We start from the raw sequence: 18,613 nt of genomic DNA on the forward strand, positions 1-18,613 counted from the left end.
AGGGGGGTGCAGGTCACAGTTCATGGGGCGACTTCTGAGGCACGGTCTGGGGTGAAAACCTCCTCTGTCCGGGAACGTCGGGGGCACAGGGCCCTGCCTTGGGCAGAGAACAGTGCTCACCCAGACAATGTGAACAGGGCCTCACTGCACATACTGCCTGACCATCACAGGCAGCGCTTGTGTTTGCTGCGTGTCAGCAGGAGCTCAGATCTCACCGTCTTTGCTTCAGCTTTCAGCTTGTTTATGGCCTTGAGACCAAGTCAGGCCTCATAGTGAGAAATCCAAGTCATAGCTTCACTCCTAATGCTCCCAGTGTTTCTGCCAGCGTGGAATTCAGTGTGACACGGTTCCTTTGTGCTGAGAAACCAGGCAGATCACAGGCAGAATGTTTGTGACATTCTCAAACAGATGGGCATCGGAATACGCATTCTGCGCTGTTTTTAAAAATATTCCAACACCTTGTGTGCCCTTCTATATTCTGTGCTTGAGGACATGTGCGTCCTGTTCCTTAACGCTGCCCTGATGTCCTCAAGCACATTTTCATCAGTTTCCCTGTGGGATCAATGAAGTCTTATCTATCTATCCTATCTATCTAACGGTTGCTCAAGAGGTTGACCGGGGCTGTGCCTGGTTTCGGAAACACCCGGGGAACTTGTTTCAGAGCAGAGCAGGCAAAGATGCGTCTGCTTTACTGTCTGGTAGGCCGTCTGCAATAAACCTATTTCAAACCGGCACTGAACTGCACTGTGATTTCTTGCATCTTTACAGCTTCTACAGTACCTAACTCTGTCAGTACCTAACTCTCTGTACTGTCTCTGTCAGTACCTACCTCTCTGTACTGTCTCTGTCAGTACCTACCTCTCTGTACAGACTCTGCCAGTACCTAACTCTCTGTACAGACTCTGTCAGTTCCTAACTCTCTGTACAGACTCTGTCAGTACCTACCTCTTTGTACTAACTCTGTCAGTACCTAACTCTCTGTACTAACTCTGTCAGTACCTAACTCTGAACTAACTCTGTCAGTACCTAACTCTGTAAGTACCTAACTCTCTGTACTAACTCTGTCAGTACCTACCTCTCTGTACTAACTCTGTCAGTACCTAACTCTCTGTACTAACTCTGTCAGTACCTAACTCTCTGTACTGACTCTGTCAGTACCTACCTCTCTGTACTAACTCTGTCAGTACCTACCTCTGTACTAACTCTTTCAGTACCTAACTCTCTGTACAGACTCTGTCAGTACCTAACTCTCTGTACTAACTCTGTCAGTACCTAACTCTGAACTAACTCTGTCAGTACCTAACTCTGTAAGTACCTAACTCTCTGTACTAACTCTGTCAGTACCTAACTCTCTGTACTAACTCTGTCAGTACCTAACTCTCTGTACTGACTCTGTCAGTACCTACCTCTGTACTAACTCTGTCAGTACCTAACTCTGTACTGACTCTGTCACTACCTAACTCTCTGTACTAACTCTGTCAGTACCTACCTCTGTACTAACTCTGTCAGTACCTAACTCTGTACTGACTCTGGATGGTGACTTACAGTAGCTCCTGAACGCCAAGCCGCTGAATTTTGCTGGGAAGCCCAGATGGCTGATGGTTGAGAAATAGAGAACAGAATTCCACTGTGCCCAACATCAGTGACCTGCTATACTGTGTGCAATCCCTGTTCCAGGATTTCAGGTCCTGACCTTTCCCATTTCCAATCCCCAGTCTTCCGCACCAAGGCTCTGGAATTCTCGGAATTCTGTCAGGGCTGGTGACATTCCCAGCCTGTCTGAAACCTGCTTTTACACTCCCACTCTTCCTTTGGTGTCGGTGTATTCCTGGACCTGTCCTCTTGCTTGTTCTCGAGTTGCTCGTCTTGTCATTTTCTCTGGCCCCCAACACGAGGTGCTCTGCAGGGTGCTGGGTAAGAGGGGATCACCTCTGGAATGGCTGAATTAGCTGGTGAGGGGATCACGCAGGGCGTACAGACAGAATCCCCGCCTCTGCTGTAAGGCAGTGGTTACGACCAGCGATCAGAAACCTGTTACCAGGAAATGCTCGAACCAGTCCCCAGTGCCGGCTGATTCCACAAAGCACCGCCGCACGTGTTAATCAATCAGTCTCACTACACTCATCCCAGCCTCCACTCCTTATAAACCCTCATTCAGAATCAGTCAGCGGTCTGTATCGGCGCCTCCCTTGGAGCTCCTTCATCGCCTGTAGTTCTGACTTCCTGTTCTTAACCCTTGGCTGTTTTGGATTTTTGCCTGCTTATCGACTACGGATTGCTCGCCTAACGCGCCGAGATCACCGCACAGGGTCCTGATATACGTTTTGGCAGCTCGCCGTAACAGCAGCAGTTCAAAAGCACGTGACTGACGGTCTTCAAGGCCGAGGGGCTTCTGCTCACAAGGAGCCACTTCGCCTGGACGTGTGGGGGGAGATGAGGGGGTTTCTGGAAGAGGCAGTGTTGGGGAGAGAGCAGTGGTGAGGATGGGAGGGGCCAGGAGAGGGTGACTCACATTTTTAAAGCCCCTGTAGAGCGACTGCAGCTCCTTCTTGGTGAATTTGGTCTGGGCCTGCAGCTGCTCCAGACCTTCCGGCTGGTGCCTCACCGTGGACAGCTCCAGGTCACTCTCACTGCTGTCTGTTGGGACACAGAGTGAGGGAGGGGTTACAAGGAAGGAGAAGGTGTGCAGAGCTTCCTACACCATGAGGCTGTACAATATTAACTCCATTGTAGTACTCTGGCTCTGAATATTTAAAACCGTAATCCTCCCCATTGCCCTTTGTTGTTGTAGAGTGTGTGGTCCAATCACAGATGAGGATTAGACCCCATAGGAGCCCTGAAAACAGAGTCTTGTAAAATCATCCTCCATGTGCAAAGCAAAACTCCACACAATTCATGCAGATCTGAATTAGGTTAATACCCATTGCTAATCCATGTACAAGAGGGAGCAATAAAATATCAGTTACACCTAAAAAGTAGCAAGAATTTCTGAAGCTCACTGCCCTGGGCCACAATGACTCCTGCTTGCTCAGGGTAGCATTGCTGTATCCACACAAATCAGAGTCAACTAAATCACTATACAAACAACACTACCTCACCCACTGGGACCCATTCAACACAAACTGAAATGTTACCAGCTCTAGAAAGACAGAACACAATGGTGGAGTATGTGACCAGGGTGAAAGAAAACAAGGAGAAACAGACCCTGATGAAGTACAGGCTCAGTGACCACAGCCTGGCCATAGAAACTGGACACAGGCAGACCTGGATACCCAGAGAGGACAGGCTCAGTGACCACAGCCTGGCCATAGAAACTGGACACAGGCAGACCTGGACACCCAGAGAGGACAGGCTCAGTGACCACAGCCTGGCCATAGAAACTGGACACAGGCAGACCTGGACACCCAGAGAGGACAGGCTCAGTGACCACAGCCTGGCCATAGAAACTGGACACAGGCAGACCTGGATACTCAGAGAGGACAGGCTCAGTGACCACAGCCTGGCCATAGGAACTGGACACACACAGACCTGGATTGATGCACTTTTTTCTGCATGCCAGGATCAGACATTCTTCAATAAAATAGCAAACCTAATCTTCCTATATTCCTAAATTCCTATATCTGCCAGAACCAGAACAGCTATCAATCCTACAGGGGGAGAGGAGGAGGAACAGATAGGGAGAACAGATGTTTCATGTGATAAAAAATAATAATGTTTTATTGTAAATGCTCTGTTACTTTTTTATCTGGCAACACTAATTCATCCATCTTGACAATATAACATCTGTAGCACACCATTTACAGATATTTACAGAATCCACATTTTTCTCTCCTCTCTCTTACTCCTTTCTTTGTTCTCCTCACCATCTACCCTTTTCCTGGCCTGCTCCACCCTCACTCTCCACCCTCCCTCCACCCTCCCTTTCTCCTCCCTTCACCCTCACTCTCTCCCCTCAATCTCTCCACCCTCACTTTCCCCTCTCTCCACCCTCACTCTCTCCTCCCTTCACCCTCACTTTCCCCTCTCTCCACCCTCACTCTCTTCTCTCCACCCTCACTCTCCTCCATTTACCCTCACCCTCCCCTCTCTCCACCCTCACTCTCCTCCATTTACCCTCACTCTCCCCTCTCTCCACCCTCACTCTCCCCTCTCTCCACCCTCACTCTCCCCCCCGTCCACCCTCACTCTCTCCCCTCCCTTCACCCACACTCTCTTCACCCTCACCCTCCTCTTTCCACCCTCACTCTCTCCTCCCTCCACCCTCACTCTCCCCTCTCTCCACCCTCACTCTCCTCCATTTACCCTCACTCTCCCCTCTCCACCCTCACTCTCCCACCAGTCCACCCCCACTCTCTCCCCTCCCTTCACCCACACTCTCTTCACCCTCACCCTCCTCTCTTTCCACCCTCACTCTCTCCCCTCTATACACCCTCACTCTCTCCCCTCTATACACCCTCACTCTCTCCACCCTCACTTTCCCCTCTCTCCACCCTCACTCTCCTCTCTCCACCCTCACTCTCCTCCATTTACCCTCACTCTCCCCTCTCTCCACCCTCACTTTCCCCTCTCTCCACCCTCCCTCTCTTCACCCCCACTCTCCTCCATTTACCCTCACCCTCCCCTCTCTCCACCCTCACTCTCCATTTACCCTCACCCTCCCCTCTCTCCACCCTCACTCTCTCCTCCCTCCACCCTCACTCTCCCTTCCCTCCACCCACACTCTCTCCTCCCTCCACCCTCTCCCCTCCCTCCACCCACACTCTCTCTCCCCCCTGCCCCTCTTCCCCGACTCATTCTTTTCCTCTTTCCTTACTCACTCTCTCTCCCCCTACCTGGGTCAGTGATGTCTATCAGCCCCAGCAGATGCAGCAGCTTCAGGAACATGAAGACCAGACAGACAATCCCGACTGTCTGCAGCCCCTCCGACTCCGAGCTGCCCCTCACCATTTTCACCTGCCCCCCGGACTTCCTCCAGCCGGCCCGCCCCCCCACTCCCCCTGCCCCCTCCGCTGGGAGCTCAGACTCCTGGTGATCAGGACAGGATCCCCCCTCCTCTGACGCACTGGAGGTCTCCCTTCTCCTCTCCTCCCAAATTAACGGGAAGGATAGATCGCAGATCGGAACGCCAGACAGCGTGCCTCGGATCGCACCCTCCAACAAAGTCCGACAGCTTGCCTCGGTCCTTCTCCTCATATCTCTCTCTCTTTTTCTCCTCCACTCTCTCTCGCTCTCAGAGGCTTAGGTAACAGCAACATGTTGCAGCGAACAAGCGACAAGGGAGCCATCATAACTCAGTCTCCCTCCCTCCACACTTCTGACTTTGTCTACATTCCCCTCTCCCACCACGTTCTCTCTCCCAGTATTTCACTGCTGGGGGAAAAATAAAGAATACAACAACAGCCACAGCAAGCCCTCCCTCTCTGTCTCTCTTCCCTGCTCTCTGTGTGCAGGTCTCCTGGTCTCCCTCCCTCTCTGTCACACTTATTCCGCTTTCAGGACAAAGCTCTTTGCCAGTTTCTAATTGCTAATGGGCACTGGGGTGAGGGAGAGGGTGGAAGGGGTACCAGTATGGTCCTCTGAGGCTCCAGGCATCAGTGCAGATGCGAGGAGGACTGCCGTTCACCAAATTGAGTTCCCTTCTTTTTTTCCAGAAATTCAGAAAAGAAGGTACTTTTCCTACCCAGTTTGAGAAGCCAATTACGCGTTTTTTCGATACTGGGCTGCGAACCCCGTGACTGCACACGGGGAGAGCGAGGATGTGGCAAACCCCTCCCATCAGCTGGTGCTCGAGCCAATCATCTTATTACATGTCACAGGCCTGTGCTGGAGGATTGGTGCTGATTGGAGGAGAGGCGCGTCCCTCACCGACAGCGCTGTGAGCCTGTAAGCACCCGGGAGACCACAGGAGGCGCTGTTGCTGAGAGCTGAGAGATCCCACCCTAGCCTTAGGCACTCAACTAGCTGTGTGCCTCTGCCTGGGGATTCCCAGTCACAGGTGGCTAGTGACATGACCCAGGCTCGAACCCATGATCATTGAGCTCAGTCTGAATCGTACACCCTGAGTACATCTGCATTACATTTTTTACATTGAAATACTGTACATTGTTTGTATACATGTGTGCCAGTGTGTCTAACAGGAGACCTTTTTAATTTTCCTCAGTTTACTCATTTGTGTGTGTCCCTTAAGAGGGACAGAAAGCTTTCTAGTTTTGCCTGACAATAACAACCACAGACCGGTCTAGAAGAGGGGTAATCAGCACCTTCAAGAGGAAGAATGAAACTAGAGGGTATCATTGCCAGTCCTGTGTCAGTGTACCAGTCTCCCAGAGAGCCACAGACCACAGTGCCAGTCCTGTGTCAGTGTACCAGTCTCCCAGAGAGCCACAGACCACAGTGCCAGTCCTGTGTCAGTGTACCAGTCTCCCAGAGAGCCACAGATCACCTTGCCAGTCCTGTGTCAGTGTGCCAGTCTCCCAGAGAGCCACAGTGCCAGTCCTGTGTCAGTGTACCAGTCTCCCAGAGAGCCATAGACCACAGTGCCAGTCCTGTGTCAGTGTACCAGTCTCCCAGAGAGCCACAGTGCCAGTCCTGTGTCAGTGTACCAGTCTCCCAGAGAGCCATAGACCACAGTGCCAGTCCTGTGTCAGTGTACCAGTCTCCCAGAGAGCCACAGTGCCAGTCCTGTGTCAGTGTACCAGTCTCCCAGAGAGCCACAGTGCCAGTCCTGTGTCAGTGTACCATTCTCCCAGAGAGCCACAGACCACAGACAGTGCCAGTCCTGTGTCAGTGTACCAGTCTCCTAGAGAGCCACAGACCACAGTGCCAGTCCTGTGTCAGTGTACCAGTCTCCCAGAGAGCCACAGACCACAGACAGTGCCAGTCCTGTGTCAGTGTACCAGTCTCCTAGAGAGACACAGGCTACGATGTCAACCATACATCTGACAAGATAAAAAAGATTCTCTGACCTTCTCTGTTACTCCCTGCTGCCCCTAGCTAATTAGCCCAGCTGAATAGATTTTAATTTCAATCCATCACTCCTGCCCTACTTCAGTTCATTATTATGATTATTTTTGAGAGCATATCTTTCCTCTTGGTCTCTCAGTTACTTGGCGAGTTCTCATGAGATACACGATTTATTTCTGCCTGCTTCTCTTTCTCCCTCAAATTCATATTCAAATTAAGATATGTCTTACTGGCTTGAAGAGAGTAAGGCTCTAAATAACACATTTCTGTCCTCGTAAAATGACACTGCAGTGATTTCTTAATCTAGTTGTCCACAAAGAAAAGATATATAGATACTACATCTATAGGTACAGCACAGACACTTACTCAATAGAGCACAGAACAGTCACTAAACACAGCACAGAACAGTCACTTAGCACAGCACAGAGCAGTCGTTTAATACAGCACAGAACAGTCACTAAATACAACACAGCACAGTCACTCAGTACAGCACAGAGCAGTCACTCAATACAGCACAGGGCAGTCACTCAGTACAGCACAGGGCAGTCGCTCAGCACAGAACAGTCACTCAGTACAGCACAGAACAGTCACTCAGGACAGCACAGAGCAGTCACTCAGTACAGCACAGTCATTCAGTACAGCAAAGAGCAGTCATTTAGTACAGCACAGAGCAGCCACTCAGTACAGAACAGTCATTTAGTACAGCACAGAGCAGTCACTCAGCACAGAGCAGTCACTCAGTACAGCACAGAGCAGTCACTCAGTACAGAACAGTCACTCAGCACAGCAAAGAGCAGTCATTTAGTACAGCACAGAGCAGCCACTCAGTACAGAACAGTCATTTAGTACAACACAGAGCAGTCACTCAGCACAGAGCAGTCATTCAGTACAGCACAGAACAGTCACTCAGTACAGCACAGAGCAGCCACTCAGTACAGAACAGTCATTCAGTACAGCACAGAACAGTGTTTAGTAACTGTACAGCACAGAGCAGTCACTCAGTACAGAACAGTCATTCAGTACAGCACAGAGCAGTCACTCAGTACAGCACAGAACGGTCACTCAGTACAGAACAGACACTCAGCACAGCACAGAACAGTCACTCAGTACAGCACAGAGCAGTCATTTAGTACAGCACAGAGCAGCCACTCAGTACAGAGATGAGCACAAGAGGGTTAGGAGGGGGGGGGTATTTAAATAGGTATTACTGATTTGAAGAATGAATGGAGTCAGGCCTGTTTTTGCTGCTCTGGGGACGTGGGAAAGAAAGAAATGTTGAAAGCTAATGTAAAAGAAACAATAAATTAAATTAAGCCGAATGTTCCCCGAGAGCTGAGGCGCAGGAGCAAGAGCAGTCACTCCCGACAGCTGGAGGCCAGAGAGGGAGGGAAAGGAACAGGGAAAGAGGGAGGCAGGGAGAGGAGGAGAGACAGCAGGCGCGAACGAGACAGGCGCAGAAAGAAAGGGAGAGGGCTGTGTGGTACTGCTGTCTTGGCAGGGTTTCTAAGGAGTTGTAGGGATTCATGGGCAGTCAGAGTTTCAGGAATGAGTGTTTTCACTCAGAGGTTTGGAAAAGGCTTTGATGTTGCTACACAGAGAGGGTGAGGGTCCAGAGAAAGGAAGAGAGCACAGAGAGAGGAGTGCAATGCCTGTGCAGCCTGTACATCTCTCAAGAGCCACAGAGACAGGCACCTTAGCTTTGCACGTGACTGAAAGAAGCTAACAGAGCAGATATGCCAAGTGACATCTAGAATTCCCTGTACTGCACTATTGGGAAACTGGATTTCTGCTTTCTCCAGTTTTGCTCCTGTAATGCAACACCTGCAGCCCACACAGGCTATTCAGTCCACTGCACTCCTCTCTGGGTAAAGAGTCTGTTCACGACAGCAGTGCCATGAGCAGTGGTCTAGAGCACCCCCTAGTGGCCTGATTCATTATGAAGCTCCATTCTTTTTTCCCTAGTATTTGCACAACGCCGATTGCTCATGTCTAATAATAATAATAATAATAAAATAAATAAATAAATGCTCACACGTATATAGTGCTTTTCTGCACACTACACTCAAAGCACTCTACAGGTAATAGGGACTTCCCCTACCACCACCACCAATGTGCAGGACCCACCTGGATGATTCACTAATAATAATACATTCATGAAAAATCCACTAATATAATAATAATAATAATAATAATAATAAAAATAAACTTTATTTTATATAGCACCTTTAAAGGTGGCTTCTCAAAGCGCTTTACAGAATGACAACAACAATAAATAAGAAGAATACACAAGATAAAACACAATTACCATATATAGAGGAGACCGTGGATGGTGGTATTAAGAAGAGCAGAGGGGTGAAGAATGGAACCAGTCAAGTAAAGGCTTTTCTGAAGAAGAGGGTTTTGAGTCTGGATTTGAAGGAGTTTAGAGAAGGTGACTCTCTGATATCCTTGGGGAGAGAGTTCCAGAGCTTGGGGGCATAACAGGAGAAGGCCCTGTCACCCATACAATGTAGGTGGGCTTGGGGGACAGTTAGGAGACCAGAATTAGAAGACCGAAGATTGCGAGATGGGCAGTAGGGCGATAATAGTTCAGACAGGTACTGAGGTGCCAATACAATATCTAAGATGATACTGTGGAATCTGCACTCAGAAACATTCGAAACGTTTCCATGGAGAGTAGTGCATTTGGCTCATCTTTTCTTGGCTTCTGTAGGCTAGCACAGGCTGAAAGGCCAATTTAATCTCCTGAACAACCCCAACACCCATGTCTGTAAGACGCTTTGGATAAAACTGCTGAATGAGTAATTCAGTATTAATTGCAGCAGGTAGCACAGCTGCGTTTGTGTGGTTGTGTCACAGCTCGAGGGTCCTGAGTTTGTTTTTCTGGGCTTGGACACCTGTCGTGCAGAGCCTGCATGTTCTGCTCAGGTTTGTATGGGTTTTTTTTATGCAGGTGCTCTGGTATCCTCACCCTCTTGAAACACACATGCTGGCCCCATTAATTTCTTTCTTGTGTGCACCGTGCGGGTGTGTATGGCCCGTGATGGACTGGCGTCCTGCCCCGAAGGCATCATCACTGGTGCCTTGTGGCTGCCGGGCTGGGCTCCGGTTCAACACTGCCCTCTGCAGGATGAAGTGGATATGGACAGAGGATGCGTGGAAAGATTAGCAGCAGCTAATTCAATCCCAGAGTCTCGTCCACAAACCCAGACAGTCTCAGCAGCAGGCAGGGGCAGACCTGCCTGATCAGATGTCTAACCTGCAGAGCTGAGGACTGACAGCTTTCCTGTCTCCCAGGGCTCTTCAGTCAAGGAAACACAACGTTTCGGCTGTGGAGCCTTCTTCGGGCGTGTGAACATCTGCACACCCCAAAAAGGCTCCACAGGCGAAACGCTGTGTTTCTTTTCTTCTCTTTTCAGCACGGAATCAACCTTTACTTGTTCCTTTGCATCAGGTCGGTGTGACCCCTTGATCAGTGAGAAGAGAAAGGACAGCTCTGGGGCTCAGGGTACCCCCCAAACCTCGCTCTCCCCTCGCAAGCCCCGGGAGGGGACAAAAGGAAGAGGTCAAGAAGAAGGGGAGAGAGGGGGGTGGTGGCGGGCGGGCGTCCCTGGCACGTGCGCGCAGGGCCCTGCGTCAAGAGCCCCTCGCGTCAGCGATCAGAGTGATGGATCGCCGGGACGAGTCTAAATGGGTCAGCTATCGATCTCAGTGCTACTGCACCCCCCACTCCAGGGCCGGCGGCTCCGGTTTCACTGGCGCTGCAGGGATTTTATTTTTACAGCGTCTCTGGGGCTAAAAATAGCCCTCGGCAAAGCTGTACTGTAAATAACAAAAGGCTGACGATGTGATGGCGTGCGGGGGGGTTGTTGGGAGAACAAAAGACACAGTCTGAGAAAAAACAACTTGCAGAAGCATTTACCATCAATGGACAGGGGTTCACACAGGACCTCCTGTGCTTTTACCAGACACAAGCACAAGATATTTGCAGTGTGACAGCCGGTCTACAACCACAACAATCCTTATTGTGTCGCATTTCAGGAAGGAACACCAGGGGAGCAGAGATGGGCATCACGACTCCTGTGGCGCCGCCGCCTGATCCATGCCAGGTTTTACCAGCTGCTGGTAAAAGTCACTGACACAGAAGTCAGCGCAAGGTGCTTGCTGTGAGACAGTGTCCACGCGCGTATGCATGGAAGTAACACATGACACAAAGGTGCATATTCATTGCCCTGTCGCTGTCCAAAAAAAGTCCAGTATCCCAGTGGCCCTGCTGTGACACTGTGAAGCGCAGGCTGGGATGTGTCCTTAGCTGATGTGCGCCCCCTGGAGGTAGGATGGCCGGTTTGATCAGTTTGCTATGCAACCACCGGGACCTGCTTTACGTGTGCAGCTTTGTGCAAACCAGAAAATATTTTGCACTTCCTTCTCTCAGTCTTTCTCCCTCCTGAATTTGAAAGTCAAAAAATGGATTCGGCAGTGATTCGGCTAAAACTTTCGGAGTTTCCAGAACAAGATGCAAATTTGCTTCTAGCTTACTTCAGGCTCTGATGGACCATCAGTTTTAATGAATAGGAAATGGTGTGTGTATTTCAGAACCGCAAATACAACCTCCACAGTAATAGGAAGATAATCTGGGCAACACCGATGACAGAGAAGACAGCAGATACTTCCACTTCGCCGAACATCACAGACAACCGCAGGCCGAGTCAGCTGAATGGGCCTTCTCTCTTTGATGGAGGTGACAGACATCCTGGCCTGTTCTAACAGGTGAGCATACAGGAAGCCTAGATCCAAAAGCAACACAAGCTTTTCCCAAACCCTCATTGTGGGACAAGCATCTGCACAAGGGTGTGCACAGAGTACTACTTACTCTGCAGTGGCCACACTGAGCTGAGACAGCACCCCCTAGAGTGTGATGAGGGAATAACCAATTTTAAGAACATAAATGTGAACAGTTTCCAACAGAAAGAAGAGGCCTCCCTGCCCATCTAGCCTGTTTGAAAACAGACATTTTCTAAATGTATTGGCTTGAACATGCCTAGCATTTTTAACACAGATGCTTGAACAGGCCAGATAAACTCACAAGAGCCCTACATTCGAAAACCTCCAACCACTAACCATCATGTCCCCACCTATTGCTTCTCTGTGGGAAATACTAAACTCGGGGAACAGGCAAGTTGATCCCTCTTGCTCTCTGGAGCTGAACAATGTCCATTAATAAGGGAGGTGGAGAGTCACAGAGAGCAAGAGCAGGAGAGGCTTGATGTGCACACCGCTGCCAGGAAGCAGAGTGAGAGAGGCGATACTCTGTCCCTGGGCTCTGAAAGAAGATGATGCGAGATGAGGAGAGAGAGAGCAGGGAACTCCGTCACTCCGCAGAGAGAGAGAAATACGTGGGACTGGGAGGCAGTGAGATGAGGGGCTTCAGGAGAAAGAGCTGGTTAGAGCTGAGGCACTGGGAGAGAGAGAGGGAGGCAGTGCGGACTAGTGGTTAGAGCTGAGACACTGGGAGAGAGAGAGGGAGGCAGTGTGGGCTAGTGGTTAGAGCTGAGAGACTGGGAGAGAGAGAGAGGGAGGCAGTGGGCTAGTGGTTAGAGCTGAGAGACTGGGAGAGAGAGAGGGAGGCAGTGTGGGCTAGTGGTTAGAGCTGAGACACTGGGAGAGAGAGAGAGGGAGGCAGTGGGCTAGTGGTTAGAGCTGAGAGACTGGGAGAGAGACAGGGAGGCAGTGTGGGCTTGTGGTTAGAGCTGAGACACTGGGAGAGAGAGAGGGAGGCAGTGTGGGCTAGTGGTTAGAGCTGAGACACTGGGAGAGAGAGAGGGAGGCAGTGTGGGCTAGTGGTTAGAGCTGAGACACTGGGAGAGAGAGAGAAGTGACCGAAGTGACTGGAAGTGACCGATCTCTCAGTCTCCACACGGAGATCGGTCACTTCCAGGGCCAGGGAAACGTGCTGCTCTGTGGTGACCTCAATGCACAAACAGGCACACTGGCAGACTACACCAGCACACAGGGAAACACTCACATATTCGGACAATCCCCTCTGTACCACACACCGGTCACCTCACACAGGTGCAGCCATGACACCACGGTCAACAGCACCGGGCGCGAGCTGCTCCAGCTCTGTCAAGGGCTGGGCCTGTACATCGTCAACGGCAGGACTAGAGGGGACTCTCTAGGCAGGTTCACCTACAGCTCAGCTCTGGGCAGCAGTGTGGTGGACTACGCCATCACCGACCTGGACCCCTCCTGAATCAGTGCCTTCACTGTCAGGCCACAAACTCCCCTCTCTGACCACAGCCAGATCACACTCTACATGAAGAGAGCACACCAGCACAGAGACACACTGACACAGCCCAGCCAGCTGTATGACCTCAACCAGGCATACAGATGGGACACAGACAGCCTAGACAGATACCAAACTGCACTGGGCCATGACGAAATTCAGACACTGATGGACACATTCCTAAACACCCCGTATCAAACCAACAAATTAGGCATAAACTTGGCCACACAAAAACTAAATCACCTATTCCACAAACTAGCATCAAAATCTAAGCTAAAAACAACTAAATAAAAAAACTACCAAAAAACAAAAGCAAAAGAAAAGTGGTTTGATACAGAGTGCAAAAACATCAGAAATGCACTACGAAACGTCTCAAATGAAAAACACAGACAACCACACAACACAGATCTGCGCCTCAGGTACTGTGACATGGTAAAACTTTACAAACACACGCTGAAAAAGAAAAGAAACACATACATAAACAAACAACTTGCAGAAATTGAGGAGTCACTAAATCAGAACTGTTTCTGGGAGAAGTGGAACAACTTAAACAAATCAAAACCAGAAGAATTGGCCATCCAAAATGGAACAATCTGGCAAACATACTTTGAAAATCTCTATGAAAAGCTCCCAAATACAAATCAATCAGACCAAAACACCATTTATGAAAAACTCAAAATTTTGGAATTGGCTATCAAAGACAACCAAAACCCCTTAGACTCCCCAATCACTGAGCAGGAGCTACTGGACAAACTCCAGGCCCTCAGACCACGCAAAGCCTGTGGCCATGATGGAGTCATAAATGAGATGCTGAGACACAGCAGCCCAAAGTTGCAACAAGTCCTGCTCAAACTCCTCAATCTCATCATGACAGCTGGATGTTTCCCCGAGGCCTGGAACCAAGGACTGATCACGGCCATCTATAAGAGTGGAGATAAACTCGATCCCAACAACTAACGGGGCATCTGTGTAAACAGTAACCTGGGGAAGGTATTCTGCAGTATCCTGAACACACGAATACTGGCCTCACTTACCGAACACAGTGTCCTGAGCAAGAGTCAGATTGGCTTCTTGCCAGATCACCGCACATCTGATCACATTTACACCCTACACACACTGATAGACAAACACATCCACCAAAAACACAAAGGAAAATTTTTTGCCTACTTTGTCGATTTCAAAAAAGCATTTGACTCGATTTGGCATGAGAGATTGTTTTACAAACTATTCCAAAGTGGCATAGGGGGCAAAGTGTACGACATAATTAAATCAATGTATTCAGAGAGCAAATGTGCAGTGAAAATTGGAAACAAAAGGACTAAATTCTTCACCCAAGGCCGCGGGGTGAGACAGGGCTGCAGCCTGAGCCCAGCACTGTTCAATATCTATATCAATGAATTAGCAGGAATGTTGGAGCAGTCTGCAGCTCCTGGTCTCACACTACACGACACAGAAATCAAGTTCCTGCTCTACGCAGATGACCTGGCCCTGCTGTCGCCCACAGAACAGGGGCTGCAGCAGAACCTGGCACTGCTGGAGCAGTACTGTCAGACCTGGGCACTGACAGTCAATCTGGACAAGACCAGAGTTATGGTTTTCCAGAAGAACGCCAGACCTCAGGGAAACAGGTACAAATTCACACTGAACAACAACACATTGGAGCACACATCCAGCTACACATATCTCGGTCTCACCATCAGCTCTTCCGGGAGTTTTGACCTGGCAGTGAAGGCACTGAGGGAGAAGGCACTCAGGGCTTTCTACGCAATAAGAAGGAGGCTCTTCAACATCAACCCACCAACAAGAATCTGGCTCCAAATATTTGAAAGTGTAATCCAACCCATTGCCCTACTGTATATGGCAGTGAAGTGTGGGGTCCCCTCACAGACCAGGATTACACCCAATGGGACAAACACCCCACAGAAACTCTGCACATGGAGATCTTTAGAAACATCCTCCGTGTGCAGAGAAAAACTCCTAACAACGTGTGCAGGGCCGAATTAGGCCAGTACCCACTATTGATAAACATACAGAAAAGAATATTAAAGTATTGGCTACACCTAAAAAACAGCGACCAAAATTCCTATCACCACAAGGCCCTGCTGAGCCAAGAGCTGAGCTCAAAACAGAGCCCCCTGAGCCAGCTGGTCCTGAGGCTCACCGACCTGAGCCACACCAACACTAACCAGCCTCAGGACAGCACTGCTAGAGCACCACAACCCAGACTCAACCACATCACAGCACAGATCAAACAGCAATATCTCACACACTGGGACACACACACACAAACACAACATAAACTGGAATGCTACAGAACCCTAAACAGACAATACACACTAGCTGAATATTTGACCAAAATAAAAAATAACAAACAGAAACAGACCCTGACGAAGTACAGGCTCAGTGACCACAGCCTGGCCATAGAAACTGGGCGACACAGGCAGACCTGGCTGCCCAGAGAGGACAGGCTGTGCTCCCACTGCCGGCGGGGAGAAATAGAGACAGAGGTGCACTTCCTACTGCACTGTGACAGATACTCTGGGATTAGAGAAACATTCTTCCCGAAATTCAGAAATCTAATCCCAGAGTTCCCACACCTGCCAGAATCACAACGGGTCCCAATCCTACTGGGAGAGGGAGGAGGGAACTCAGTTGATCTGGCAGCCCAGTATGTGATCTCCTGTCACAGCCTGAGGAACAGTGAGTCTGTCTCCCAATAATGCTCCAGCCGCCTACAGTATATGTCAATATTTTATAATATGTCTTTGTTGTAAATGTCTGTAATATGTCTGTAGATTTTATTTTACTTCTATTTTTGTTTTGTTTTGTTTTGTTTAATGTAAATATCATTACTTTTTGCATTTGCTTTAGCAACACTGATTGTACCCATCGGTCATGCTAATAAAGCACCTTGAATTGAATTAAATTGAATTGAGAGAGGGAGGCAGTGTGGGCTAGTGGTTAGAGCTGAGACACTGGGAGAGAGAGAGAGGGAGGCAGTGTGGGCTAGTGGTTAGAGCTGAGACACTGGGAGAGAGAGAGGGAGGCAGTGTGGCTAGTGGTTAGAGCTGAGGCACTGGGAGAGAGAGAGGGAGGCAGTGTGGGCTAGTGGTTAGAGCTGAGGCACTGGGAGAGAGAGAGGGAGGCAGTGTGGGCTAGTGGTTAGAGCTGAGACACTGGGAGAGAGAGAGAGGGAGGCAGTGTGGGCTAGTGGTTAGAGCTGAGACACTGGAAGAGAGAGAGGGAGGCAGTGTGGGCTAGTGGTTAGAGCTGAGGCACTGGGAGAGAGAGAGGGAGGCAGTGTGGGCTAGTGGTTAGAGCTGAGGCACTGGGAGAGAGAGAGGGAGGCAGTGTGGGCTAGTGGTTAGAGCTGAGACACTGGGAGAGAGAGAGGAGGCAGTGTGGGCTAGTGGTTAGAGCTGAGACACTGGAAGAGAGAGAGGGAGGCAGTGTGGGCTAGTGGTTAGAGCTGAGACACTGGGAGAGAGAGAGGGGGGCAGTGTGGGCTAGTGGTAAGAGCTGAGAGACTGGGAGAGAGGGAGACAGTGCGGAACCAGAGGTAGACTGGCAGTGAGAAGTGGGAGAAGGTTAGTGAGGACTGTGGAGGGGATGAAAAGTGAAAATCCTCCACCCCAACAATGCATAAAAAGACAAGAAAAATGAGAGTAGAGAACAAAATGATTTTATAAATGAGAAGGCCCTCAGGGAGGGTGGATGGAGGGAGAGTGTCCTTCAGGACTCCTTAAGAAAGACAGCAGATTCCATATTTAGCCCCTGAATAGAGGAAGCCTGATCAATGCGGCATCTATTATTAATGCACAGTAATGCTAGACCACACTGTGGTCCCTGCGAGTCTCTGTACGCCATGGGAAACAGAGAGAGCAGAGGGGGAGAGAGACAGCGTTCAGCGAAGAGAGGTCAGAGCAGGAGAGAGGGCAGAGAGGGACAGGGACTGGGCGAGAAAGAAGGAAGGAGAGAGGCGAAGAAAGAGAGAGCTCAGTCTAGCAGAAGAGAAGGCGCTGATGTCAAGTCCTAAAGACTGCAGACCCAAGTTTTCTCCTGCTGGTTTGCAGGAGAGCGCCCCCCCTTGCTCAGAGGAGTGCACTACAATATGGCCCTATGCAAGGCACTACATAACCTTCCCCAGGGCTGTGCCCCGCGTGGCTCTTTTCTGCTACACATCCATTCGGTTTGCAGCAAAAACAAACAGGAAATGGTAAAAGCACCACGTGACGGGTGTAAGAGAGCCAAGCGTAGTACCAGCTGGTAACGTAACACCCCTCTCGAGCTGGCAGCCGAAGAGCAGAGCTTGCTGAAGAACTTTGCGCCCTGCTGCGTTGGAGGTGAAGCAGGATCACCCACCGTCAGGGGAGAAGACCCGAACCAGCACACTGGAGCTGCAGTCTAGCATATTTTATACAGGCCAAAGTTACACATTTTCACACTTCATATACGACTGCAGAATGGCCATGTAGATCATCTGTGTGCATCCAGTACAGCCGCCTTGGGGCAACTCTCCTCCAGGTATTGGGAAGGCATAGACTTGTCAGAAGAGCCTGAAGTACAGCTTAGTGACCACAGCCTGGCCATAGAAACTGGACACAGGCAGACCTGGATACCCAGAGAGGACAGGCTCAGTGACCACAGCCTGGCCATAGAAACTGGACACAGGCAGACCTGGATACCCAGAGAGGACAGGCTGTGCTCCCACTGCCAGCAGGGAGAAGCAAACAGAGATGTCATAATGTAAGAAATAGTAAGTTAAGAATAAGACCAGGTAGAAGGCTGGGCGCCACAGCGGTAAGGAAAATCTCTTATTACAAACCTTGAGGTCAGGAAAGAAATGAAATAAGGAAAAGCACATTAACTTATAAACGTGTGTTCTGTAAGTGGAGTCATAGTCACAAACTCCACCTGAGGTCAGAAGTCGACTCGCCATCTCTCAGGCACCTCCCAGATGAGCCACTCCGATGAGCCAAAAGACTGGTCATGGGACCTCCAGAGGATCATGTGACACAAAAGGGTTCAGGTCAATAGTGTACGGAAAATATAACTGTATACTATATGGAGAAATATCTAACATCCTAAAATTGCATCGCCACCTGTGTTGAGACTCCCCTCAAGGGTGATGTAGTGTGGTCAGACCACCCACTGTGATTTTTATCCATGAGTTACAGGCAGTCCCTCAGATGAGACATTAAACTGAAGTCCTGACAACATGTTAGCCATTGCATCCTGGCCAAATTGCATTCTGGGACTGCACAGTCTGGCTGCTCTAAATATCCCTAAAAACTCAACCAGTGAAGTCCTTTCTCACTCCTCCACCTGATCTGCTGTGTGTCACCCAGGTAGGAGCTGCACTGC

General features: G+C 49.8%; 1 protein-coding gene across 6 annotated transcripts in view; it reads right to left on the reverse strand.

The window, feature by feature from the left end:
- Window positions 1-18,613, reverse strand: part of kcnip3a (Kv channel interacting protein 3a, calsenilin) — a 92,376-nt gene that overhangs the window by 13,807 nt on the left and 59,956 nt on the right. For 5 of the 6 annotated variants that reach the window (XM_088624581.1, XM_088624580.1, XM_088624584.1 and 2 more), the window contains one exon: window positions 2,513-2,637. In XM_088624581.1, the coding sequence (XP_088480707.1) occupies window positions 2,513-2,637 (125 nt within the window). Of the gene's footprint in view, window positions 1-2,512; window positions 2,638-4,832; window positions 4,963-18,613 lie in introns of those variants that run through there. The other variant, XM_088624579.1, reaches the window with a different exon arrangement.

Source organism: Lepisosteus platostomus, chromosome 3 (genome assembly GCF_059453375.1).
Source record: "Lepisosteus platostomus isolate fLepPlt1 chromosome 3, fLepPlt1.hap1, whole genome shotgun sequence".
NCBI lineage: Eukaryota > Metazoa > Chordata > Actinopteri > Semionotiformes > Lepisosteidae > Lepisosteus > Lepisosteus platostomus.